The 26355-nt window shown below is 37.3% G+C and overlaps 1 protein-coding gene across 2 annotated transcripts in view; it reads right to left on the bottom strand.

Annotated features, from left to right (window-relative positions):
• LNPEP (leucyl and cystinyl aminopeptidase) overlaps nucleotides 1-26355 on the bottom strand; it is a 66168-nt gene that overhangs the window by 5637 nt on the left and 34176 nt on the right. For both annotated transcript variants that reach the window (XM_085299749.1, XM_085299750.1), the window contains 12 exons: nucleotides 22685-22816; nucleotides 20105-20225; nucleotides 19247-19401; nucleotides 18760-18873; nucleotides 16509-16640; nucleotides 13253-13384; nucleotides 10563-10723; nucleotides 8793-8881; nucleotides 3269-3449; nucleotides 2354-2510; nucleotides 959-1143; nucleotides 171-332 (listed from right to left, as the gene is read on the bottom strand). In XM_085299749.1, the coding sequence (XP_085155875.1) occupies nucleotides 171-332; nucleotides 959-1143; nucleotides 2354-2510; nucleotides 3269-3449; nucleotides 8793-8881; nucleotides 10563-10723; nucleotides 13253-13384; nucleotides 16509-16640; nucleotides 18760-18873; nucleotides 19247-19401; nucleotides 20105-20225; nucleotides 22685-22816 (1721 nt within the window). The remainder of the gene's footprint in view (nucleotides 1-170; nucleotides 333-958; nucleotides 1144-2353; nucleotides 2511-3268; nucleotides 3450-8792; nucleotides 8882-10562; nucleotides 10724-13252; nucleotides 13385-16508; nucleotides 16641-18759; nucleotides 18874-19246; nucleotides 19402-20104; nucleotides 20226-22684; nucleotides 22817-26355) is intronic.

Here is a 26355-nt window from a genome sequence, read left to right as displayed (position 1 = left end):
ATAAATTGTTTGTAAGGGTAAATATCAGACTCTTGACGCTCACGGAAAAACCTAGCTAGATTTTCTTTAGCATTCAGGATTTCATTTTACAACAGCAAAGACTACAATCTATTCTTTCAAAGAAGGTTTTTAACGCTTCAGATTTACATAACTTTTTGGCTGTTTCATACCAGATCAGCCTTCTGACATCATCTGTGCTGGCCAAAGCTTCAATCATTTTGTTCTTTTCTGCTTCAGATACTGAAGAGGAGTACATCTTTAAGAGGAATTCCCAGCCATCATTAGTTTTGGCTCCAGCCACAAATACAGCTTTCATAACATCACTAGGCACACTACAGGGAAAAAACAAGTGAGAGGAAGGGGGTGGGGGAGGGGAAAAAAAGCACGTGTGTGAGAGAAAAAATGCTCATCTCGGGAAGGAAGAAGTCATAAAATAAAAGTAAGGTAAAAATACTAGAAGAGATGCCTCTCATTAGAGCAATTTAATTCTGTAACAACAGTACGTTTGCTGGATACAGGAATTCATGCCATTCTAGTATTTTAACTTACTGGGAAAAGGAAATTACATTAGTCACATGAAAGCATAGTAAATGGTACAAGAATCTGAATCATTTTCTGTGGCACAAAATCCACATAAACCCGGAGCAGAGAGAGTTCTACGAGATAAAAAGGTTAACTTTGATGCTGCTACTAAGTAATTCTCCTTGAGCATGCAGCTTAGGAAATGCAGATGGAAACAATTTGTGGCTGGTCTTGCAGTCACACTCAATAAGACTGAAGACAAAGTTTTAAATTCTAGTACAATTTTCCCTCTCATCTTGAAATAGCAATTACTTTTAGACAAGCAACAGTAAAAGACATAGAATGAAACACTATCAATATTCAGACCTTTGTTCAAAACATAGGAAGTAGCAAGAAAATAGATAAAAGTAGTATTAGGTTATTTTTTTTTTGGTACCTCATTGTGCCATTAGAAATCATCCACTTCTTAAACATCTCATTGGCAGTTGTTCTACAGTTGCTTATATTATGARTGCAGGCAAAAGCCAGCAGTGTTGACCGCAAGTCTCGTTCAGACAGGGTCCCATCATCAGTCCAAGTTTGTTGGTCAATTTTATTTCCAAACAGACTTTCTATTCTATGCTAAAGGAGGAAATATGATTAGCAACAGGGTAAGAATCTAACTCAAGAGATTTTTCCATATATAAAATAAACAAAAAAAAAGGGGGGGGGATTTTTAAAACTATGGAAAATCAACATAGTACATTTTCATGTTTCTATTCTAATTAACATGCACCATATTTTATTGCCTACTTAAATGTCAGACACCACATACACCTGAAAGATATGCCAGGTCAATGCCTCGAGTTGCACATGCAAACTGAAAACTACTCCTTGAACTACTGTTCATGGGAAGACTGTAGTAGTTGAACTGAACTTTAGGCATAGCCTCTATGACACACTGAAGAGTGGCAGTGTTTTCTGAGCAAAATCTAATACACTCTGCAGGCAAAACATAGCTTGCCCTACTTTTCACAGCATCTGATTTGTAGCTTTTTGGTTCTTTAAGTTTCTTTAAGCACTCATATTTCACCCTTATCTACAATATAAAAAAAGAATATCCACTATTTTATCTGGACATTAAAAAAAAAAAAAAAAAATCTTTCATTCAAGCCTAAATCCCTTAGCTCATGTTCTACAATACAAAGCAACAAGCACCTTTTTAAACCAGTGGAAGAATATGGAAAGGAGGCTTCAAAATAGCAAGGCAGAATGAAATTTGAAAGACATTTCCACAGCAAGAACCAAGCCTACAATGTTTGTTTCATTGCTAAGACTGTAGTTAATCTATTTCCCCAACTGCAATGCAACAATGACAACCATTCATGTACTTCTAGCTTTTACAGAAAACGGGAGGTTGAAGGTTTCTATTGTGTCTATGCGAAGTAATAGCTCTACAAACTCCAGCCACTTTAATGAGTTTCTGAAATAACATAGAAAGAGCTATTTTCTCTTATTCTCTGTACTTGAAAATGTCATGGATTAATTATGTCTGTGCTGCATTGACCTTTATAGTCACTGTAGTAAATACAGAGTCACCACAAGGTTCTCACTGCATTACAGTTCCTACAAAACACTGAACAAAAACAAAAGTCAATCTGGAATATTTAGCATCTCAATAAGAGACCATTMCTACTTAACAAAAGCAGGCAAGATTGGCAACAATCTAAATCCAACTTAACCAGATTATTGAATTTGTACAACGACCAATACTGAAGTGGATAATTTAACTGCGAATGAACATTACAGCAAATTATTTTAAACAACAATTTACCAAAAAACTAAGACATACCATTACTCGTGCTGCCAGTATTTGTTCACCCTTTTTCTCTAAGAGGTTGTAAATAAGACTCATCTGAAACAAAGCTTGAGTGAGTGGTGCAGTGCTGCTCTCTCTCTCAAGGTAATCGATCAGCTCAAAGGCCRTTTTCAGAGACTCCTTTCCTAAACTATAATGTTAAGAAGCACAAACAATTAAAATTCATTCTGGAATAAAAGTGCTCCCTGAAATAAGATCAGAAGAGATACTATCTATCTTTAGCAAGTTATAATATTCTCAATTACATTAGAAGAAGGATCAGTAGGCAGAGGGAGTAACATAAGAAACAGTGTAGACAGACAGTTTCACATTCTTATGTTAAAATGAAGATAGTAACTATGGCCATTAATATGCCTCAGTTARCAGTAACTAAGTTATGAAAAAGATGACTGAAGAAAAAAATAAATCATAAATTAGGATAATCAGATACAGGAAGCAATGACTGAAGAGGCCATCCAGTATATTCAACCTTACCTGGGTTGTAGAGCCAATAGCAAGAGACAAAAGAAGGAGTCAGTAAAAATTTTAAAGGCAAATAGTTTACTTCTCTAAGATGAGAAACTTGCAGATAGAGTACAGAAGAATAGTATACTAGGCAGATACCAAATACCAAAGAAGATACTGCCTTCCAGCAACAAAAACTACCATGTGCCCTTTGTGATGCAAAGAAATGGATGCTGCTATTAAGAACAAGGAGATTAAACCTAACATTGATACAGAAGCATCAGTGAAAATTAAAAATTACTTTTACTGAATAGAGAGTAGTTTCAAGAGGCTAAGGAAGACTTAAAATTTCCATGAGTAGTCCTCTCCAGAATCCAAGACTGAWCATCTTTGACTTTGAAAAAATCTAAACATTAACTATGTTTTCCAATACAAAGTTCTTACCCTGCAAGGCTGAAGATATTGTTGATCAAATTGACTCTGTCCTTAGAGCTCAGAACAGTATGATTTTTTTTCAGCAGATCAATAAGCGTTTTCCAGTCTTCAGTATAGTGTACTATGTAATAACCACTCATTTCCACATTGAACTTTATCCATTCCACCTCTTCTGGAAGTTCAATGACAGCTAATGGAGAGAGAACCAGTTAGCAGCAGACATGAACATTCAGTATCTCCTCTTTCAATTCCAAATCTCTAAAGATGACCAAGTCTGTCTGGAAAGCCAAGAGATCCTTTTCCACCCACTARAGCAACAGTCTCCCTTGCTATTAAGGATGAAAGGTATATTGTTCCATGCAAAGGCACCAAAATTCTGGGTTTTATTTCTTCCTCCCTCAATGTTGGATCTGACCAAATGAACAGTATCAAAAATCTGCTCCTAGCTGCATCTATCTATGCACTCTAAAATACAACAACAAGGCAMATATATGCCTTGTGGCCACAACACAGTGAACAATTATAATAGGTGAGCCTCTGCTATCTAGAAATTGAGGAGAGAGTAGTTTTAGTTCATGACGACTGTATGGATTAAACGGGCCATGGTTTATTACTCTGGAGGATCAAGATTAGTATTTCAACACAACAAAACAAACTTTAGGCATGACAAGATAGGGAATAAAATAAGCAGTACTATGCTACAGTCATGGTGTGCTAGTCACTATATCCTAACAGTGAACCTAACGCCAAAAACAATTAGGCAAAAGACAAACCTAACTAATCAAATACTACTGTGGAAGTATGCTGAGTAACTTCATTTTGCCACTGTGATTTTTAGATGAAGGAAGGGAAAATAGACACAACAACCAAAAAGCAAACAATAACAACCACCACCACCAGTTTCCACTACTTTTTAGTGGTGTGTCAGTTTTAATTGGAAGGCACTTGCAATACGGCAATTTTTAAACACCGATAGCTCAGCAAGTTTTCCATCACAATAGTTAACTTGTTCAACAAAACCAGAGCACCTATTTCCTACTGGCAGGCATTATGTTTCAGTAGAAACCTACCTTACTTTGGTTTTCTTATTTAAAGTATTGCAGCAATCATAAAAGACAGTTCAAGAACTCACTCAGCTACCACTTCGGTCACACAAGGCAAATACATGTTGTACTTTATTCAATACAGCTAAGCTTTTCACRTATGTAAGAGACTTCAGAGAAGGGCTAAACTATGAAAGTTTCAAAATGAAAGTATGCTTTCAGACTAAAAGGGTAGGTTGCAGGAAAGGGCAGGAATAAGCAAGTTATAAAGAATTCTGAATTACTAGTAGGAAGTAAATTCATAAGTAGGAGACTTCATACTAAATATGCACATGCTGTCTTAAGTGTTATCCTTCCAAAGGAGTGTATAARTATTTGAGTGATCCTAGACTTCTGAGGCTTCAATACTCACTGTGTGACAACATACAATTGAATCACAAAGTCAGTGAAGAATGCAGGATTATTGTAGCATTATCAAGCTATGAGCTAACTTYCATTTAGAATTGCTGAACAGAAGTCTGATGTTGTCCCTAAGCAGCCTGTTGCATGCTTCTTCAGACAAAGCCTTCTTCAAGAAAAATGGTCAAAGTCTGAGTGAAGGACTCTTGCTAAGAAGCTACTTAAGTTGCAATTTAGCTACTTAGCCTTCAGCTGCTGCCTTCTTACCAAGATCCTACAGGTGATATGGTATAAGGTAAAGGGCTAGAACATACCACTAGCTCTTATGGCAAAGGGAATGAATTAATTGTGAGATAAGAGCCATCATCATACACAGGTGCAAAGAGGAAGGAACTCTGTCCAATACAAAATACTGACAAACTTAGATGACATGTCAACAGTCCAACAGCAAGGAAGCCTCTGGACACACATTTTATTTCATTTCAAGAACAGCAAGAAATGACTCAGCAAGGAATGACATCATCATTCGCTAACCTAATTATTATTCAGGTATGGATGAGAAAAGAGTAAAGAGCTGAATGAATGTTCTGGTGGGCAGTGGTTTACTCTTTCAAGGGCTCAAAAGCCTGCCTCTATCATATGAGAAAACATGCATCAGTTATGTGGCAAATTCATTCAGCTATGTGATGGTGTAAGCAGATTTGGTGGCAATACAGGTGACTACTTACAACTTGTTTACAATTGTTGTTATATAAGCAGGTGTATTCTCATCCTATAACAGAAGACACCAATATTATGTTCCCATGAAAAGCAAGGAATGTCAATTCATCCTTCTCAGCTCTCTCTAAGAAGCTATATACCTGTTCCTCAGGAAAGGCAAGGCACCACTAAGTGTGTTAAGATCTAATCGCCACCAGCAAAAGCCTTCGCCTATCTTGTCACCTCCTAATAAACTCAACCAGAAGACTGTCAGAGTAAGAGCACAGGTGCATTTCAGTCTCAGGATTAAGAGCATTTAGGTAGCCATACCTGATGTTCCAGACAAGTTTCAGCAATAAAGAAGGAACTTAAAAATAGGCTAAAACTGGTCAGAGAAAAAGAAAAAAAATAAAACAGAGAGAAAGAGAGAGAGAGAGAGAAAGAAATCACATCTAGAACCCATTAAGGAAGCCATTTCCCATCAGAATCATCAGAATGCTCAGATTCATCAAGAAGTACCAACACTTTATGGAAAAAGTTACTTTCAAAGAAAAAAAAAAGAAAACCAGAAAACCACCTATGGAGTTTTGAAAAAAAATATAAATCTTGTTCACTTTTAAAGAATACCAAATAAAAATACAAAATGAGAAAACCTGTAAAAATATAGAGAGTAAAGAAAAAAAAAGTATTGGTTGGCTGAATACAGAATTTCCAGACATTTAGGTTTGTTGTAATTCAAGATTAGGCTTCAAATTTGAAGTCTCATGAACAAGACTGCTCTGCCCACCTCTAAAAGACCCTTGTCATCTTAGAGTTAGTAAAACTGATTAGATTTCATCTAGTCCCAGTGTTTTTAAAAGCTTTTAAGAACAATTATTGGGGACCTAGATAATTAATTTACTGACTAAGCAGCATGGTGAAGTGGAACAGTATATACCTTTTGCTATGCTGCACTCAAAACCAATTTTAATTTCATTTATTACCAAAATAATTTGTACTTTTTTCTTAAATTAGTTCTATTTTGAAACAAAAATCTCTATAGAAAAAAACCTACGTGAGACATCTRCTTTCATTTTAATTGTTTCTTGATGAAATTTTATGAAGTTTAAAATTTGATACAACTGCTGCATTTGTGTAAAGGCTTAAGATACGGTTCTTCAGTTACAAACTTACAAAACARTATGACTGTGCTTGTGTGCCCATATACATTTGCACGTGTTCACGCACATGCACATAAAATATTTACAGACATTYGTAACAACAACAGCATATTGACTGCATGAGACAGTCTACCTAGGTAGACTACAGCAATTGAAGTTAATATAGCAACACATGAATATCCATGTGACACTTCTGTTAGTATAAACTGTCTTACCTGGCTGTGAATACTTAATATTCAAACACTGAATCTTACCAGTGATGTTCCTCTTTTACGCATCAATTTACAATCACATTTATATCTTTGAGCTGTCCTAGTTACAAACTTGATGAATTTTGTCAGTCTCCTTACATTTTAGTATAGTTTTTTTGTTGATAAACTAACATTTTTTTAATTAGAACAAGAGATAAAGAATGAAATTTAAACATAAACTGAAAGCCTGAGGAACTTTAATGTTCCTTATATTAAAGCAATCCTGCAAAGCCTGTGTGAAAAGTAGCACAAGACTTTGTTCAAGGAGCCGATACTTCAAAATTAGCTGGCTTACAGCGTAATTGTAAATCAAGTTAAATAGTCCAAGAAGGCCAGGCTATGCAYTGAGCTGTGTTGTGCAGACACAGCTTCAAAAACAAGGGCTGATGACAGTCACGTAACAAAGCAATTTTCCTCCTTCTGTCCAGTCCTCCTTTCAAACAACAGCATCTCCTCTCTGCCCACCTTCACATATACACACACAGAGCACTGACAYGTGACAGAGAAACTGGGATGACATTAAGTGAATGAAAGGCCATGCTCTAGTTCCAAAGACAACTAAATGCAAGAAAAGAAGATCTGAGATAGTGAGATAGAGGACACAAAATTCATTTCAGTTCATTATATCTACTATCAAAAATGTCAGTCTGTAGCTCCTGCAATGCCATTAAGGTTTAATAAATATTCTRTCGATCCCATTCCACCCCAAACTGGCTTCAGTATACCCCTCCTATTCTGATATCCTCTACACTCCTACAGTGAGTGCTGAATTAACATGACAAATGAGACCACCAGCAGAGCTGTTTATAGGTCAAACACCACTAAAGAAGTCAGGTTACTTATCTATTAGTTTTAGCAAAGTCCAGAACTCATACAATTAAACAGCTCTGTTTTCCATTCTGATAATCCGTAAAAAGTCTTTCTAAATCTTCAGCTCAAATGACAAAGGCCAAGAACRATTTGAAGACTTTGCAAAAGCAATGTTAAAATGATATAAGATCACATTATTTACTTTAATTGTAGTGCTTTCAAAGCCATTTTAAAGGACTGGAAGTTTGTGAACTCAAACAGTAAACACTTCAAGTTCAGCACTAAGCATTTGATTTTAATTYTGTACAGCTTTATTTCAAACAGCAGATGTGGCAGGTATGTTTATGAATTAAATGTAATTCTGTCAGTTAAATGCACTGAACAGTAAATTTAATTGGGTATAAAAAAAAAGATACAGCTGCAGATGTATGACAGTGAGCCAGATCATCGGCTTTAACAAAACATCGAAGACTTATAGATATCAGTGGGTCCAATACAGGTAGCCAACATAATTTTAGCACGACACTAACYGTATAGTAGCATAGTATAGTAGTATAGTTACTTGTATAGTAACTAATCAAATTGGGAAGAGAAAAAACAGGTCTGAATCAAAAATCCACACAGATTTGCAGTTTAGGATTCAAACCGGATACTGCAGAAAAAACACAGTTTACATGAAAAAGATCTAGGAGTTTTGAGTTCTACAACAGCATTCTCAAAAACTTAAATCTATTCCAGATTAAATATTTTCTTATACTATTAAATGAAGTAAATTATATCAGTGTAAAATGAGTTCCTCAACATTTCAGTACAGTGGCTGAGCACCTTTCCCCATGCCCACTCTCCAAAGGACCGGCTTGTCAATGCACACACACGATCTGTAACACTGCAAAGAGAACAGGCTCCTATGAATTCTAAACCTATGCTTCTGTCCCAGCTACTGCCATTTACTTGTACATAAGATGCTACAGGCACTCAGCTGTCTGATGATGTTTGATGACACCACCAGCAGCATCTGGCTTTGGCCTTATGCGTATATGGAAATCCTAACTTTGTCAAGCTTACCACAGTAATTAAGACTGTACTATGTACGTCCTTGCCTTTATATCCYAAGTGTGTACTGAGAAAGATAAGTAACCTATAAAAAGGAAGTTACTTTTGGGTCACATACCTGACTTTTGGTCCAGTAAATATGCATTTGTACAATGGGTAAAGTTGCAGTTACTAGTTATGTAGGTGAGAGGAATATGCCATAGATAACTGCAAAGGAAAACAAATATTTACTTACATATTATATAGAGCTTAATACTTGTCTTGTTACTTTTTTTTTCCCTGTTTAAGCATCTTAATATATTAATAGCACTAAAACTACYACATGCTGTGTAACATGATAAAGTGCATATTAAACTCACATCATTACAATATCTAAGCGAAACGTGTAACAATTATTTTTTTTTTTTATTCCTGTCATCCTCAGGAGGTAGAAGACTTCCCTAGTACTTCTTCCTCAGTCCCAACATTCTAGACAACATTCAGGTTGTCTGAAGCCACATGGACATGAAATCTCTGCCTGCGTAAGATAGTCAGTCAATATTCTTTTTGCCCCAATCTAATGTTCTGCCTGGCTGAAGTTTTTCTTTTTTTTTTTTTTTAATGATTTATGCTAATAAAGGACATAACTAAAATTCCAAATCACGCTAACAGAAAACAACTGATTGATCTCTCTCAAAATTGTATTTTTTCTTAATAGTCAAATTCTTATAATTACAAGACAAGCTAACATTTACTCTTCCAGCTTGTAGTTTGCTTGAGTCTGCCTTGATGGAATCAATCAAATTTTACATATGCATTACACTTTTGACATGGACCTTGTCTGTGAATGACTCACATGGAGTGCTCTTCTTCAAAAGATTTTCACACTCTCCCCAAAATGACATCCACTAGAAACAAAAGAATAATTAAGCCTAACAATCCTCCTTTTCTTTCTTAACCTTTAAACCATGTAACACTTTCCTTTTTCCCCACAACAGAGATAAACCAAAGCTCTGTAACTTCCAGCATTTCAAGAGGGAAATTCCTTTCAGGCTTGATTCTGTAAGATAATGCAAAGGACTCAGATCCCATTAAGATTTCAGTTCCCATCAAGGTTTCAAAGAGCTAAATAAGAACACTAATATCGCAAAGGATTCAAACTTGCATACTTTGGTTTGCTACAAAATAGTTAAGTTTCATAGAATTAGACAGATTTGCAGTAAATTCATTTTTGCAACTATCATGAACTGCCTCTTCTTTGCTTCTTCAGTTATCTACTTATCTACTTCCTTTTATTCTTTGGTACAGTGGACATTACCCCTCATACAGTTAGCTATTATCATGCATGAGTGCTATTTTAAAAACATTAAACCAAGGAAGCTTTGATTTTATCTTCTATATTCTCCTCCAACAAGGTCCAAAGTGCACACTTAATATYGACAGAAAGAAGCAGAGGCTCTAGAATAGGTCATATGCTATTTCTATCTTCATAGCATTTCCCAATGCAACCATAACTTCTTAAATCCACTCTCCTTTCTGCTCCCCATTAACCACACAAAATTTCCTGAAATTAAAAGAAGAGTCTTTACCCGATTCGCCTTTTGATATTAAGAAAGCTGAACAATTTATTCTACTAGTTGCTACAACTCATATCAAATTTAAAAGCTTCAGTAAACCATGTAAATAAATTCCATTTATGAGGCAAGTCACAGTTTTACCAATTGCTCAGGTGGAAACAGACAAGGATCATCAGTTATTTTTCAAGGTAGATATTAGACATTTGTGTTTCTGTGCTACATTCTCTTTATCACTGCCTACCTTCAGAGAAAATACTAGAGCACCTGAAAACAAATAGGAATGATATACAAATCTGCACATAATGGATAAGTAGTAACAAGAAGGTAATAACCTTGCATCTGATGTCCAATTTTCTGGCTCCACACGATACAAAAATTTCTCCTGTTGTACTGAAATGTTCTTTGCTTTTCGAACAACAGTCACTAAAGGAAATCCTTTATGCAGAATCCATGATTTCATTAACTCTTTTACATCTAATGTTCCATTGGTAATCTATATATTTAAAAAAAAAAACAAACAAAAAACACACTTTCCACAAGAAAAAGTTGGCAAACGAAAAATAACCATTTTAAACCTCCTTCCCTAGCTTGTCAGATAAGTAGCAGAAGGATTCAGCTCCCGTAGAAAATCACTTTGACACCTGAGCTTATAAATTTGGTTATTTTCCTAAGCAGAAGGAACCCCAGACAAGCAGTGGAAACAGAAATATGGAAACATCAGTTATATATAACTGGTACATTGCAAAAACAGAGCAGAGAACATTACAGAAGAGACAGTCATGTTAAGTGTAYGTTCTCTCCTTCCCCTGCCCTTTTCTCTTTCTCTGTTGGTATTACCTGGGTGTTTCACGTTAGAGAATATTTTTTACTCTATTATGAACATTAAAAATCGAATTGAAATGAACATGTTTTACAACAAAGAGCTACACTTCTTTGTATTAAATAGTCTCTCACTTTTTTCATCCCACTTACCAGCCTTTATACAGATTAACCCCCAACCTCCTCCTAATCCCTTAGTAACTATCTATAAGACCACATTCATACCGGTGGGCATCCATATAATGTCTATATATCACTGCCACTTTACTAGCAGAGATGATCATCTGACCTTCAAAAGGCAGTATGTCCTTTTACTTACAAAATATGCATTTTGGGTGGAGTTAACAGAAACGTAAGAAAATTAACATCATTATTCAAGTTGCATATACTTTTGTACCAATTCACCCTATGTCTTTCTCTGGTTGTCCTTGTCAGCATCTCTTGGCCCAGTGAATTGAATTCACATTCTCTATCCAAGCCTACAGTAACATGTATGATTTACCTTCATAGTAAATGATTTCACTACTTTCACAGAGAGAATGACATACACACACACACACAAAATGCACACATACACCCCACCACAAACAAAAACAAAACAGAAAGCCACCCAAGCATAAATAGGGTTTTCAATTCCAGAGAAGCAATTCTCTTTAAAAGTTTAAAATTTATAGAAGCTTGAAAACTACAAGTTTTTGGAATTTGGCTAAATCCTCTTCCTCTGACCACTTCCAATACGCTGGTCACTGGAATGAGACTCTTCTTATCATGGGCAATTACATCACGTAATCCCTTTTTAAATTTCCCAAGATGTACTGAATGGTTTAACTCCTCTCACTTCCCTCTATCATTATCTTTTTGTTTCCTTCCCAATATTATTTTGAAACCACCAGGAACTCTAAGGTCAATGCCAATCAGTCAAGAAATAAAATAATACTGAAAGATGATGAGAGGAACATTAAGAGACTATGAAACTAATCATGCCTGATATTTGCTTTTAGTCTACTTGCCTGATTTTCATCTCTCTGTATTAAAATTTGATCCACAAAGGCAAAAAGATTTGTTTCTAATCTACATAGATCCTAGCTCGAGGTAAGTAAAATTGTGTGCCACAGTTAGAGCCACTGAAATAATTTCACTCAAAAATAGAAGATATCCCAAATCAGCTAATCAAACTAATTCTATTAGAAATGACACGTTTATATTTCTACCACATCAATAGTTGATTTTACTGACATATCTTAACACCAAAGCAGCTCTTGGCTCCACTGAAAGCAGGACAAAATGCATGACAATTATTTCATCTCTCCTTCCTTCCAGATGAGGTGAACAGAAAGCTTATTTGCTGTGTGATAGATTTTTTAAGCTGCAGCAAGTTTCTCATCTCCTCTCCAATTACAATTTCTCCCAACTTCTGTGGGAAGGTAAGATTTAAAAACATTTTGGTCTACAGACAGCAAAAATCTACAATTAAAGAAAACGCTGTTTTTATGATTGAAATTTTCACACATATTCAGTTTTGACCTAAATAATATGAACAAAGGGAAGAATATCCAGCCAACTTGTCGAGTATCAGATTTTTATTTCTAAAATAAATATGGAAAACAATCCAAAAGGAAACCAAATCCATGATAATACTAATAATTTAATTGACATAACGGAGACTAGAACACACTTTAYTCCAATACAGCCTTCTGCCTTCCTTCCCATTTGAACGCTGTTGGACTCAGTGGTCCCTGACAGTCTGTTTTCCTGCAATTCCACCTCCACTCACTGAAACAGAAGCTATTACTGAAACAAAGTTACACAAATAGTATTTACATCTTAGAATGCTCACTATCTAAGGAATTTGGATTCAGCTTTTGTATAAAAGTAAAGTACAGTCCCACATTTAAAGATGAGTCATTTTACTCCAGCCCTAACATCCTAACAACAGAAGTCTAGAGATGCTGACATGTCCCGACGTGGTAGATATGGTAATGCATATGAACTCCCTAGAGGCTTTAGGACAATACTGAATGGAGTTCTAGAAGCTACAGGAATCTTCACCTGTGTATGATGGAACACAGGACTGCCACAAGCAAAAATTCTGAAGTATCTATCTGTAGTGTATTTTCTTTAAAAAAAGAATATGAACAAGGAAATAAATCAAAATCCACAGCACACCTGTRAAAAACAAGAACAGAGCATCAAAGATGGATACCTCATTCATGCTGTCCCACAAGTCATCACTCTTGGTGGATCTGTAGCTGTGATTATGCAGATATATCTCAACGCCAGCTTGGAAAACATCCTTAGTGAGATAGTGCTTCAGCATCAACAGAAGTGAAGCACCCTTGGGAAAGAAAAAAAATATATAATATAAATTAAAGAGAAGTTATGGAATCTTCTGAAGTATAGACACAGAKCATACACTGTGTGTATATACTGTGATGGCACTGTCATAGTAAAAGAGTGTACATCTGAATCTGGTAGATTTTATCCCAAACATTATCATCTGAATAATTATCTTAACACTCAGTTGTTTTGGGAGAAAATATTTTTKAATATCTCAAAACCTCTAAAAAAGCCATTAAAAAGCTATAAAAAAAGCTAATTTTTGGATTTTTTTTAATTATCATCATCTAAAATGGTGAAATTAATCTTTCTTATTGAAGTCTCTCTTCTGGCTGTCATATTTCATTAGCAATAATCACCTGTAGTAACAGAACTGCACTTGTGAGACAGTGTTTGAGGGGTATACRTTTTGCAGCTCAATCAAAAAACCAAAATCTTTGGTGGCGGGGGGGGGGGATATATTACCAACCTGAAATCCAAAGAAGTACATTTTGACAGTGTTTAAAATACATGCATGTTTTAGTAAACAAGAATATTAAGTAGCTAATTCTGCAAAACACTGAATATTATCTTCAGTTATGGTTTCAAAGTAGCCAGGAACATGTAAATAGAAAGGTGTTTTCACATAGTTGAAAGCCATTGCCCTTCTCTGGAAACTGCTACCTCACAATCATTAATCAATAAATTGCTTGAAGAATTGCACACTATACAACTGAATGCAGATGAGCAGCCATAGTCCTTAAAAAGTTTAAAGGTATACTTTACTTTTCTGATAATAAAATGTGTCCAGTTCTGGGCTCCCCAGTACAAGAGAGACATGGAGCTACTGGGGAGAGTCCARCGTAGGGCTATGAAGATGATCAGAGGGCTGGAGCACCTGCCCTACGAGGAACRGCTGCGAGAGCTGGGTCTGTTTGKAGCCTCTTGGAGAAGAGAAGACTGAGGGGGGGAGGATCTTATCAATGTGTACAAGTAGCTGAAGGGAGGGTGTCAAGGAGATGGGGACAAACTCTTTTCAGTTGTCCCATGCAAAAAGACAAGAGGCAATAGGCACAAACTGAAGCACAGGCAGTTCTGCCTGACTGTGAGGGGGAATTTCTTCCCTGCGAGAGTGACGGAGCACTGGCACAGGTTGCCCGGAGAAGTGGTGGAGTCTCCTTCTCTGGAGATCTTCAAAGCCTGCCTGGATGCAACTGTCTAACATGCCCTAGGTGACCCTGCTTGAGCAGGGTGGGGGGGTGGACTAGATGATCTCCAGAGGTCCCTTCCAACCTCAATCATTCTGTGAAATGCATTTTAGAGAAAGGTTTAAGAAAATGTTAAAGGCAAGATTTTCATGAGAACATTTATGTTTTTTACAGATTTCACATTAAAACGCTAGAATTCAAGTAGCATCTTGAACAACCACCACTCTGTGATTCTGTGATCTTGGATGAAACTGAAGTTGACCTGAACAACGTTAATCTCATCTACTCATGAAATGGCAGGAATACCCCTTACTACAAGCTTTACTAATATGGACATTCTTTCCTTTCTTGCATGCATGCATATTTAAGCTACACTCTACTTTCTGGCTCTCTCAGGAGTATTTACTGTCAAATGCTCCGAAACAGTACTGCTATACCAGGCGGATTGCAGTTCCACCCTTGAGCATTAAGGTTATTTGTACTTTGCAAAACCAGACTAAAATAATTTTGTATAGCAATTTCTACTCCARGGCAATAAAATGCAAAGGACATCTATTCACCTGTGTCACCTGGTAGAAGAGTAAAAACAAAGCAAGCTGTGAATTTCAGTAATAGTCCCCATTAGCTGGTTAGGGTCTACATTGCGAGCGTCCTTCTACTCAAATTACCAAGAGTATTAGTGAAGATATAGGGCTAAGAACAGTAGAATACAAAGATGACATGTATGAATGAAAAAACAATGCAATGAAAACCTCTCAAACAAAACAGAGGAGCAACATGAAACTTGTTTCTTATGGTCAAAGGCCAAAACTTCTTTGGTTCGCTCCTAAACTCAAACATCTAGGTTGTTATGTCTCCATCAAGAAGGTGCATATAGATACCCTTGCGAAAGATTTGATAGCAATAAAATAGTAGAAATGTCCCAATGTAATGTTTTACTAATTGACTGAAACTCTGGCCCAATTACTTTTAGAATATTTCTGTTGAAATTATAGAGTTTTGATCAAAGAAACAAATTTATCTCTGAAGTTACACTACTACAAGCACTATCATGCAAGGTTTGTAGCTCCCAGAAGCCCCCCAAAAAAAGGGAACTACTTGACAAACCAAAACAGTTGGGGGAGCTGCCTTGCACAGAGCAGAGGAAGACGCAGCATTAGACTGCTCGCAAGGGAGCGGCTGCTGTCCCAAGGTTTCCTGTTGGACAATAGGAACATATAAACAACATGAAAAAACRAGAGCTAACCCATCAAAGAGAAAAGGCTTTCTTCCAATATTACCAAAAGCATAGGATACAGCATCTAAAGACTGAGAAAATACAGGTGAAAATTTGGCAAATAGAAGTATTTGCTCTCATCATGTTTTCCTGAGTAAGGCTCAGGTGAAGCTCTAAAAAGAAACTACATGCACAAACCTCACTACAMACTGGAAACAGAAATAAATCAAGTTTCAGAAAACCAGGTATGCTGTCAAACTGAAATTCCAGATGCAAATCTATACCTCAGGAAGTCTCAAAAATATTGATTTTTAAAAGCAGGTACAATAAAGAGGAAAAATTGTTGATACCTGCCTTTTCGTTACTCTTTTCTTAAGCACTTGTTACAGTCTGCTATCCAAGACAGAATACATGGCTAGTCGGACATTTTGTTTTGCCTGATGTCCCTTTTTGTTTTTAGGAGTATTTTATTTTTGTGCTGAGGCATGCACCAAGCAGAAATATATTGTTTAAGACACAGATAAGTACATATAATCTTTTCCTAATGAAAAATTATGTAGCTGCTCAGAAACATTACTGAAATATCCTTGGGAACAAGACTCTTTGTGCTACGTGTAAAATATCCCAAAATGACTGTCAGTATATGCCTACTTACTCACAATCTCACATCCTTTTTTTACTATAGCTAATCACTTTCCAAAGATTTATTTTGAAGTTACCTTTATATAAGAAAGTGCATCAAACATCTCTTCAATCTGTTGCGAAGACTGAACAGCAGAAGACATTGGATGTGAAGAGTTCAAGGAATCCTTCATCATAGCCTTAAAAATTAGATTTAGGAAATCTTCATCCTAGAAGAGAAACATTTACAAGCATCTGAGAAGCTAGAACACACACGGCAAGAACAATAAAACTTGTCCTGTCCTCTTCTTCCACTAGCATATAGCTGTCTGCTCCCCTGTCCTTAGGAAAACTGTGCTAACCACATGGCCAACGAAGGCAGTAAAAGTATTGTCAGAGTACCACTTGTGAAATCTACCTCTTTCGGCCAGATTTTAGCAGTGGTATCTCAATCTTGAATTTGCACTGTAACCCAGACCCTTGAGTACTTATCTCAGCTAAAAATATCTTCAGTACTACAGAAGATACAGGTAGCTAATAAACAAGCAAGTATCCGCCAAATTTCAGATATGGCACAAAATGTTTTCAGTTCATTTATGGAAGGCAAGGATTATAAAGCATACTAAAGAAGTCATTCTTTTAATGTTAAAAGTGAAGCCTGCAGTGAAATAATGATATTTGTGTGCATGTGAACACYGTCTTTTCTAATGATCCTAGTACCGAAGATGCTTCTGTCTTTCCTTCTAGGATGAAGATAATGAAGTTAATACATTGTACATTTCATTGAGAATTGAGTACATACTTCTCTCTAGTTTCTGCAGAATAGAAATGAATCTTACCACTTTATAGGAACTCATCACCAAAAACCCCACCTCACCTCTCCCCTACCAAAAAGCGACCATACACCAGCATATAAGACAATGGAGATGCTCTTTAAAAAGGTTAACATTTTAAAGCTATTTTTGCTGAATGGAGAAGTTTTGAGTGGTGTTTTTTTTTTTTTTTTTTTTTTTTTTTTTTTTTACTTTTAATAAAACACTTTTTGGCACCACCATGTGGTGAAATTATATGTAGATGAAGGCAGCTTATCAGGCAGTTCAAAATGAAGCACAAAACACATTTTATGACAAGTGCCTCCTAAAACAGCAGACCAATTTTGTGTCCTCCTCTCACTATGTGTGCGCCCAACAAGAACAGCTATATAACCACACTTGCAGGCAGGCATCAACACAACAAACTTAGGCCAAATGAACAAACTTTTAGRACACCCAGCTTCAAGAAAGAAATTTACAGAACCAAGTTATCAGTCCCAGTTCCTTAAACAGTAACTTGGGGGAAATTACGAGCCTAGATGCTGACATGCTCTTAAACAGCCAGGATGCTGAGAAGGGCTCAGTTCTGCATGCAGGAAAAAAGCCACTTAGGCTTTTTAATCCAGTGACTCTCTAATGCAAACTGCGTAAGCAGTCCCAGAAGCTGAGCCTAGAACTGTTCTCTCCTAAAAAAGTATCTCTATATCAGGAGGCAAATTATATTCTGTGTACTGCTCTCTCCCTTGAGTCCCATTAGTATTTTTTTCTCAGCCTTTATTCAATGATTAAGTTGCTTTACCATCCACAGTAGCCAATATTCCCTCCTTGGAGGTGAAAGATTATGTTTGAATCCCTCATGTTATCCAAGGCCTAAAAAGCTAGGTCACTCAGTTTCTGAGTAAGTTTTGAAAACATCTTTAGGTTACTACATCAAAAAGCTTCCTTCAGCCATGTTCATAAAGAGAGCACTTGTGGGTTAGTGCTTTGTACTGTTAGTGTAATTCAAAGTTATCAGAATTCATGGGTGGAAYCATAACACGTTATTACACCAAGTCCTTAGTCTCTGAATCCCAAATTGGTTTACACATAGGGAGGTACCAAGATGATGACAAGATAAGAATGACTTCAGGCATATCTCTGGAGCTGCCCAAGCCTACCAGGAAAACTGAAAACTGACAAACTTGGGCAGCAACACGCTTGGACTTTCAGTACATAGATTAAGTTATAATTTGGTATACAGGCACAGCTTTGAATGACCATTATTTTGCAGAGAATATTTTAGCTACGTAACAAAGAAAGGTTGCATGTAGGCTACTTCTGCACATTTCTTCACTAACAAGTGTTAGAGAAAAACAAAATTAATAAAAAAGACAATATTACCTCCAGTATTATCAAGTGCCAATGTAGAAGAAATACAGCATAGTTTAAATGGTGCACAAAAAGTTTACGTGTGAGTTTATAAATATCAGTCCTCTGTGGTCAGTATTAAAAATCTGATCTTAGTAAACATACAAGTCTAGTTATACGAAGTACTTACTGAATGTAATTCCGGAAAAATCTCCTCCATGGCAAAGTACTCCATGAAAGTAGCAAATCCCTCACTCAGCCAAAGATCGTTCCACCACTCCATAGTTACTAGATTGCCGAACCACTACGACAGACCAAAAACAATCCTTTTTCTCCATAAAAAAGACACACACTCACTAAAATTGATGAAATAACAAAATGAGTACAGTGACTCCTCAGCTTTATGAAGAATCTCGTGCCAAAAAAAAACATATATATATATATATATATATATATATATATATATATATATATTAGTCAAAACCACAGTAATGCCTTTGTATGAACACCTCAGTACATAGGTCATAAGAGCTGTACTCTGCCTTTTGTACTGGAGGTAATACGGCACTCCAAACAGATACAATATGCACCATAGTCACAGTGAGAGCAGGAAGGGAATTAAAATGTAAGATGACTGTTTTCTAAAAAAGCATTTAAAGGATCCAATGATCCAATACCTGATGTGCCAGCTCATGAGCTATCACTGCAGTTATTCGCTTTTTATCCCTTGCTGAAGAGGTTTTGTTGTCATACAAGAGAGCCGTTTCTCGGAAGGTGATCAAGCCCCAGTTTTCCATAGCACCTGACTGAAAATCAGGAATAGCTACCAGATCTGGAAAAGATTTGAAAGAGGCTAGGGTTACTGTTGAAAATAATTAATTAAAGCAATTCTGTATTTTAAGTCTACAGACTGCATTACGTAAGCCCTAAAAACCTTGTTATTTATATCCTATGGCTCATTTTCAAACACAAGCTGCCCTGTARATTTATAGCCATGTTTCTCTAGCAATACTCTATAACAAACAACTTCAAAGCACTACAGAAATCTTGTCTAAAGATCTTGTGTGAACACAAGCAAGCAGGAATTGCTGCTGCTACTACTGAAGGCAGTGGTCTTAGAAGGCTGCATTTAAGAACTCTCCCAGTCAGACACACAGGAAAGTCAGATTGCAGATAACAAACAGGTGTACACGCCTCACAGACAAGAGTTTTATATCTCCCTATCCAAGCATGTCACATTTAAAAGGACACTGACTCTTCCTTTGATGTCACATAAAAGTCTAAACAATCTGGAGTCAAAAAGCTCACAATTTTCCATTTTAGGGACCAACTTAACACTATTGCTCAGTCAAATGTTTAGTCGACTTTTAAAATAATTTTTGGGGAGTCTTATTTCAGAGATGTTTTATGCTATCTATCTTTTTAGCACATCTTGAAGAAAGGAACATTTTCCTGTATTTGTCAGAGTTCATTACAGGTTTTTAGAGTTTTTTTTTTTTTCTATTTAAAAAAGGCAAAGTTCAGAAATGTCTTACCTATTTTTTCAAGAGGATAATTCATTAAAAAGTACTTCTGATAAAATTCCAGAAGCTTCACTGTCGTGTTTAAAGCATACCCAACCTGGTTTAGATGCTGCGGTATGGYATAGATAGATACCTAATCCAAACAGAAAAGAAAATATTTTAAAATGTACAGCCACAAAAACTCTAGAAGTAAAAGAGAAGCAGGCAAAAACCCCCGCAACAGATAGGACCAAATTCTGGGGCACACCTTYGGGGGACACACATTACAAACCCTGATTATCAAGCTGTCTTTGAAGATTTTTGCTACATACAGAACATATAGCCTATCCAATTAACAGAAGTGTAGGCAAGGGCAGTRCAAGGCTATCAGCTGTTTTATGACACCTTTAGGACGTTCCTCAAGAAGGGTTTGCACAAACAAAAGTTCATCTATTTCCCCTTCCACATCCCATTATTAACTGATCCTCCCTGCAAACCTTGATTCATTTGTAATTTTCAGTTATCACTATGACAACACTAATACCATCCGCAAGAAATTCACTCAAGAACTAATGATTTGCATCAAATCATTACTGCCCCTAAGGCAGGGGTAGTATCAGATTCAGTGTAAAAAGCTTTCCTAAAAGTTGAAAATTTAAGTTCTCCCTTCACTCATGCCAAGGTAGCTACAACAATAAGAATGTTGATCAGTTAACAAGAACCCACTTCATCCAGATTTAAGGTGTGTTTAAATGCACAAAAAATGTTGAGACTAATTTTTCTGTTCCCCTTTATATTTTCAACTCTAGCACATATACCCTCAAATCAACAAAACTACTAACAAGAAAACCCTTAAGCTGGCCTCCCTTTAGGCTATGAATCCAAGAACAAGTAACATTTCAAGTAGATGAATAGGGTGCACTTTTAATTTTTGAGCAGATCAAAACCAAGTACATAGCAGCAGAGATTTAATCTAGTGTTGCTGGAATTACAAAGACTTAATCAGCAGCAAATTTTAAGCTCAAAAAAACGAAGTCATCTAGGATCTTTCGGAAAAAAATCCACTACATTATCAACATAAAGCAACTTCACACACTCCRAGTTCAGGCTTGTCATTATAACATCCATGACAATAAGCTCATTTTATGGGAACTGGTTAGTTCAGATTCTTTGTCTCTACAGGCCACAAATTGCTGGAAGTTGAAACTGCATCTCTAGAAAAACAATATATGCGTGCCCTCCTTTTACAGTCTTCCAGGCCGATTACCCACTGTTGGCAGCAGAACATCCCACCACCGAGATGTTGGCCTGATTTGCTATGATCATTCTTGTGCTTTCTCTCCCCAAGCAGATCAGCACTCCTACACGTTGCTAGATCCCTTGGGCATGGGTGTCTTCTAAACTTTGCCGGACTTCCCTAGCTTGGTTAAAGCTTAGGGGGCTCAGAGACCCACATGATTCTCATAGTCTTTTATTGCTTCTAATGGTCAGAACGGAGGAGCAGCATATGMAACCACCTTCCCTCAGCCAGAACACATCATTCAGTCTTCTTTTCCCCTCTTATGCTCTTTGCTCTGGCACAAAATACTTCCAAAATACTGACATGAAAATGCTAAACAATCCATGCAAGTTAATATCTCTGTTAGGAACACAGAAGAGCATACCACATAGACAGTTTCTTCAGGCTCTCTGCAAACATGAAAGTTTTGGTACACTGTTAATATTCTCCTTGGTAAAGAGCAGGCTAAATGCTTTGGCCAGAAAACAAGTTTAATTAAAGACCTGAATAGCAGTCATASGGGCAGGGAACAGGGTCATGGTGGGGATGCAGTTCTTCAAGCTGGACTGAATAAAGCCCATCTTACTAAGCTATAACTACAATAACTTGTCCAAGTCAGAAGGAAACTGTATTGATACAAACCCAGTATCTTTACCTCTGTATGCTGGATTGAAGAGACTTAGGCAAACAATGGTATTACTTTGCTAGCCTAGAAGATAACACTGCTCAGTACAGCTTTTAAAAGTTTCCTCTCCCTCTGAATCTCTATTAGTACTAACCCCATTGGCTTTTTCTAGGCAGGTACTGATAATTCCCACATACCACCACAAAGGGGCAGCTCCTGCTACAGCCATGAAAATCACATGAAACTCTTGCACCTCTTGTGAGCAAGATTAAGGAGGATCTTTTAGTATTATTATTTATTTACTTACTGTAATTGCATACATTGTAGGAACTGCTCACTGACCTTGCAGGACCAAACCCCTGCTAAGGACAAAGATTAAACAGGACCAACTGCTAGATTCTCAGAACCTCTAGGGGGTGGGGTGGGGAAAGAAACACAAAATAATTAAACCATTGTATTCAAGTGACTAAATACTGACTTCAGGTTGTTTGGAATTTGCTCTAACGCAGAGTTTGTGGGGGGCAGAATGTCCTGGATGTAGCTACCAGGTTTCTGAGTATAAAGAGGAGCGTATCTGCAGCACTACTGCAACACATAGTAAAAAGGGTTTTGTAACGTAAATGGCACGTAGGCTTCTGGGGGTGGAGGGAAAGTTGTTCCCCCCCCCCCCCCCCCTTCCGAGAGGGTACTTTGAGGGGAACAAACATACCAGAGTCCCATTAGTTTCTTTGCTGATGTTTTTCAAGTCTGCAACAATGAAGGCTACCAAGTAGGTGCTCATCTTTAAACTCACAAAAAACTCATCTTGCACAATTCCATTTGTCACAGGAGTAGTGGCTTTCTGCAGGTAAAAGAAAACTATTGTTACTATTGCAGGCAACAGAAGACTAAGACATGCGAGCAGTCAGTGGTAAGTTACAAAATTACTTCACAAATGGCTAGCAACAGCTTATAACTAAAAGGTAAAGATGTTCTGCAAGTTTGCTTATGATTTGACAGGATAGACAAGACCCACAGCCCACATTTAAATTATTCATAGTTTAATAACTTGAGGAGACCTGRAGCATTTAAGTCTACTTACTCCAAAAAAATGTGTCAAGTTTCATTACACCATATTACTAGAAAACAGCATTGTGACAGAGAAACCTTGCATCTCTCTTAGTTCACACTTAAAGCCCCCAATACAAAAGCCCCCCACATGCTTTCTGGAACAAATGAATCATCATTTCTTCCCAGAAAGCAGCTCTTCTCAAATAAAAATGCATGGGGGTGAGGAAGCTATTTTTAGACAAGATTTGCATWAAAAATGATCAACATTCAACTGCCATGCTGAAAGAGGAATGAATTTTTAGGCTTGAAAAAAACCAGTGTAATTACATAGCCTGATCTTCGTGTGTGAGCCTAATATCACCCCTTCTCTGTACATGAACAGAATTTTATTCTCGAACTCCTTTAGCAAATCCGTAACTCCCGTCTTTACTACAGCTTCTCCTTCATAAAGCAGAGATAACCTATCTACTGTGGCAGCAGATAATTGATTTCCAAGTCAATTATCCTCATTAACAAATAATAATAAAAACGTCCAAAATTCAAATTCAAAAACACTCATAACTTACTTCTAGCCTGAATTTGAGGCAGCTACTATATGCTGCCATACCAGTTGCGTACATGCTAGTAGAAGATCTGCTTGAGATCTCCTGCCCATGTAGGTATTTATAGACTACGATAAATTCCACCCTTTAACCTTCTCCTGGATAAACTGGGGAGGGGGGAAACCACACACACACACACACAAAGGACTTCTTAAGTCTCTACATTCAGCATAGCATTCCCAAGACCTGCAGCTATTACAGGATAACTTGTACCTCCTCCCACCTCTAACAGAGCTACATGTATTTATTTTCAGAATTGGGCCTATCATACAGCAAAAAGGAGAAATTATATAGTATCAAATAATAAGGAGTTGAGGGAGGGAAACAAAAAGAATTAAATTTTTTGGAGTGTAAACACAGATGAGTGTAAGGTAACTGTTTTCAATTTGCTGTTTAGCAAAATCATTAATTCAGTTGTTCAGTATGTTCTTATCACTTTTTGATAAGTTTTAATTAAACCTGACTTGTTCCTCTGAATTGAGAGCTAATGTTTGATCTCCAGCACTAAATATACAGCTTCACTCCTGTTAATGTCTTTTCATTTCTTTTTTCCACAACTGAAAGCTTTTCAAATCTTTATCAATCACACAGACAAGAACCAAATTTTAAAACAGAGATTGAGAGGCGGGATGGGAAAAACAGGAAAAGAGCATATGATAATTTTAATGYGCTTTTAAACATCTCAAAAATTTCAATAGATGCTACTAACAAAAAGAATGGATGGAAGTATGTCAGGAGAAAGGTCAGATAGAAAGCATAAATGTAACAAGACAGAGAATGCAGGGAAGGGAAGTGACAACCACTCGATGAAAAAGACTAACAAAACAGGAGGGTAAGAGGGATCTCAGCTTGAAGGAAGCACAGCAGCTTCTGCCTAAGTAGGTATCTAAGCAGAAGAGATATAGCATGCAAGGCAGAAGAGGAAAAAAGAGATTTGTAGCTAATACAAATGGTACAACAAGCAGTGGTAAGAATGAAAACGCCAAAAAGAGAGGCGCAAGAGGCATCATTGTCATCTCAAAAGAAATTTATGATGCAGAAGCATCATAAACCATTTGAAGGATGATTCTGTGTATGGCACCATGCTGGAACCATGGGAAGCAGCAGTTTCTTTCCAGTCCAGGAGCAGYTAGTTACACAGCTAAAGTGACCAGCAGGGAAAATTCATAATATCAACATTTAAAAAGGCACAATACATCCCATTTTTCACTACAAGGAGAATGGTTACAAAGTCGCATTTCCCAAACCTCCGTTTTCAGAAGGTCTTCTATCTCCTCGGAAACAATATTGCAAAAGTATTTCGAAGAATGTTTCTCTGCAGCAAGAAAAGCAAAACTTGCATGTAAATAGGCCTTGAGGTGAGGAAGGAGAGAGATGCATTAATGATCTTACAGCAAAAGCAGCTCTTCAACAGATTTTCTCCATGTGGATGAAAGCTTGTGGCGTGCACATATGTCAAGTATAAAACAGCTCTGACAGCACCAACAGAGCTGCCAGGGGCTCTGCAACAGTCTTCACAGTTGAGCAGAGATAGAAAAGGAAGGGGAGCAGCTCCCTCCTCAGCACAGAGCTCCACAGATACATGCTTTGTGTGACCAGGAATGCAAGGCAGAGGTTATGGGAAGATGCAAGTGTAATGCAAATAACAGTCTTTCTTTCCCAGAGTTAGTTTACATGTCTCTACACTGYAGGAGCCTGCTAGTTCCAGATTAATCACAGGATGATCCTCAGACAACAAGACAAGAAATTCACTAAAGAAAAAACAGAGCTGCTCTTTCAGGCATGTTTGTTGAACCAGTCACTGAATTCAAATCGCAATTCTTGCCAACACAGAGCTTCAGCTCCAAGTGGCTTTTCTGCAGATTGTCTTGGGAAGGCTAAAACAGCTGCTCATAACTGCTGAAACTCACTGTGCGCTGCATCAGATGACCCACTTGTAAGTTTAGAGAAAGACCTGAACTCTCAAAGCCTTGCTTGATGCCAAAAACAAATGCACTGGTTCCCCAGATGACTTCTTCCTGCCCGCACAAAGTTGCACAAACATCTTGCGCAAAACATAGGAAAGCCGAGTGAACTCAGGGGAGAAAATAGGGAAGTTGACGGAACGACTAGATTAAATAACCAAACAAAGCACTTACCGAAGAAGGCAGGTTGGAGGCCTGCCCTATGGGGGAAGAAAGGCAAGGAAGTAGGTATGCCTGCTGCTATAGCGAGGGCCATTGCTTTTTATTCTGGACAAGGCTATTACTAACAACAGTGTGCATTTACAGATATACTAAGAAAGCAGACAGGCAATGCTTTTCATTTCAAGCCTCTGAATAGGCATTAACGATTTCTAAATAGGGAAGATTTCCAGAAGCAGCAAAAAGTTATACTGAAGACATGTGATTTAAGGGACAGCACAGTAGATTTTAAAGATAGGTAAAATGAAACAGTAGCACCTAATGATCCTGATAGTTACACAGATGGTTACATAGAATGGGTGAGGTTGGAAGGGACCTCTGGAGATCATCTAGTCCAACCACACCTGCTCAAGCAGGGTCACCTAGGGCATGTTAGACAGGGTTGCATCCAGGCAGGCCTTGAAGATCTCCAGAGAAGGAGACTCCACAACCTCTCTGGGCAACCTGTGCCAATGCTCTGTCACTCTCACAGGGAAGAAATTCCCCCTCATGGTCAGGCAGAACTGCCTGTGCTTCAGTTTGTGCCTATTGCCTCTTGTCTTTTC

This window comes from Rhea americana, unplaced genomic scaffold (assembly GCF_003343005.1).
Source record: "Rhea americana isolate MKP2758 unplaced genomic scaffold, rheAme1 scaffold_153, whole genome shotgun sequence".
Taxonomy (NCBI): Eukaryota; Metazoa; Chordata; class Aves; order Rheiformes; family Rheidae; genus Rhea; species Rhea americana.
Note: the sequence above shows the minus strand (reverse complement) of the source record. Positions and strands in the feature narration are given on the sequence as shown.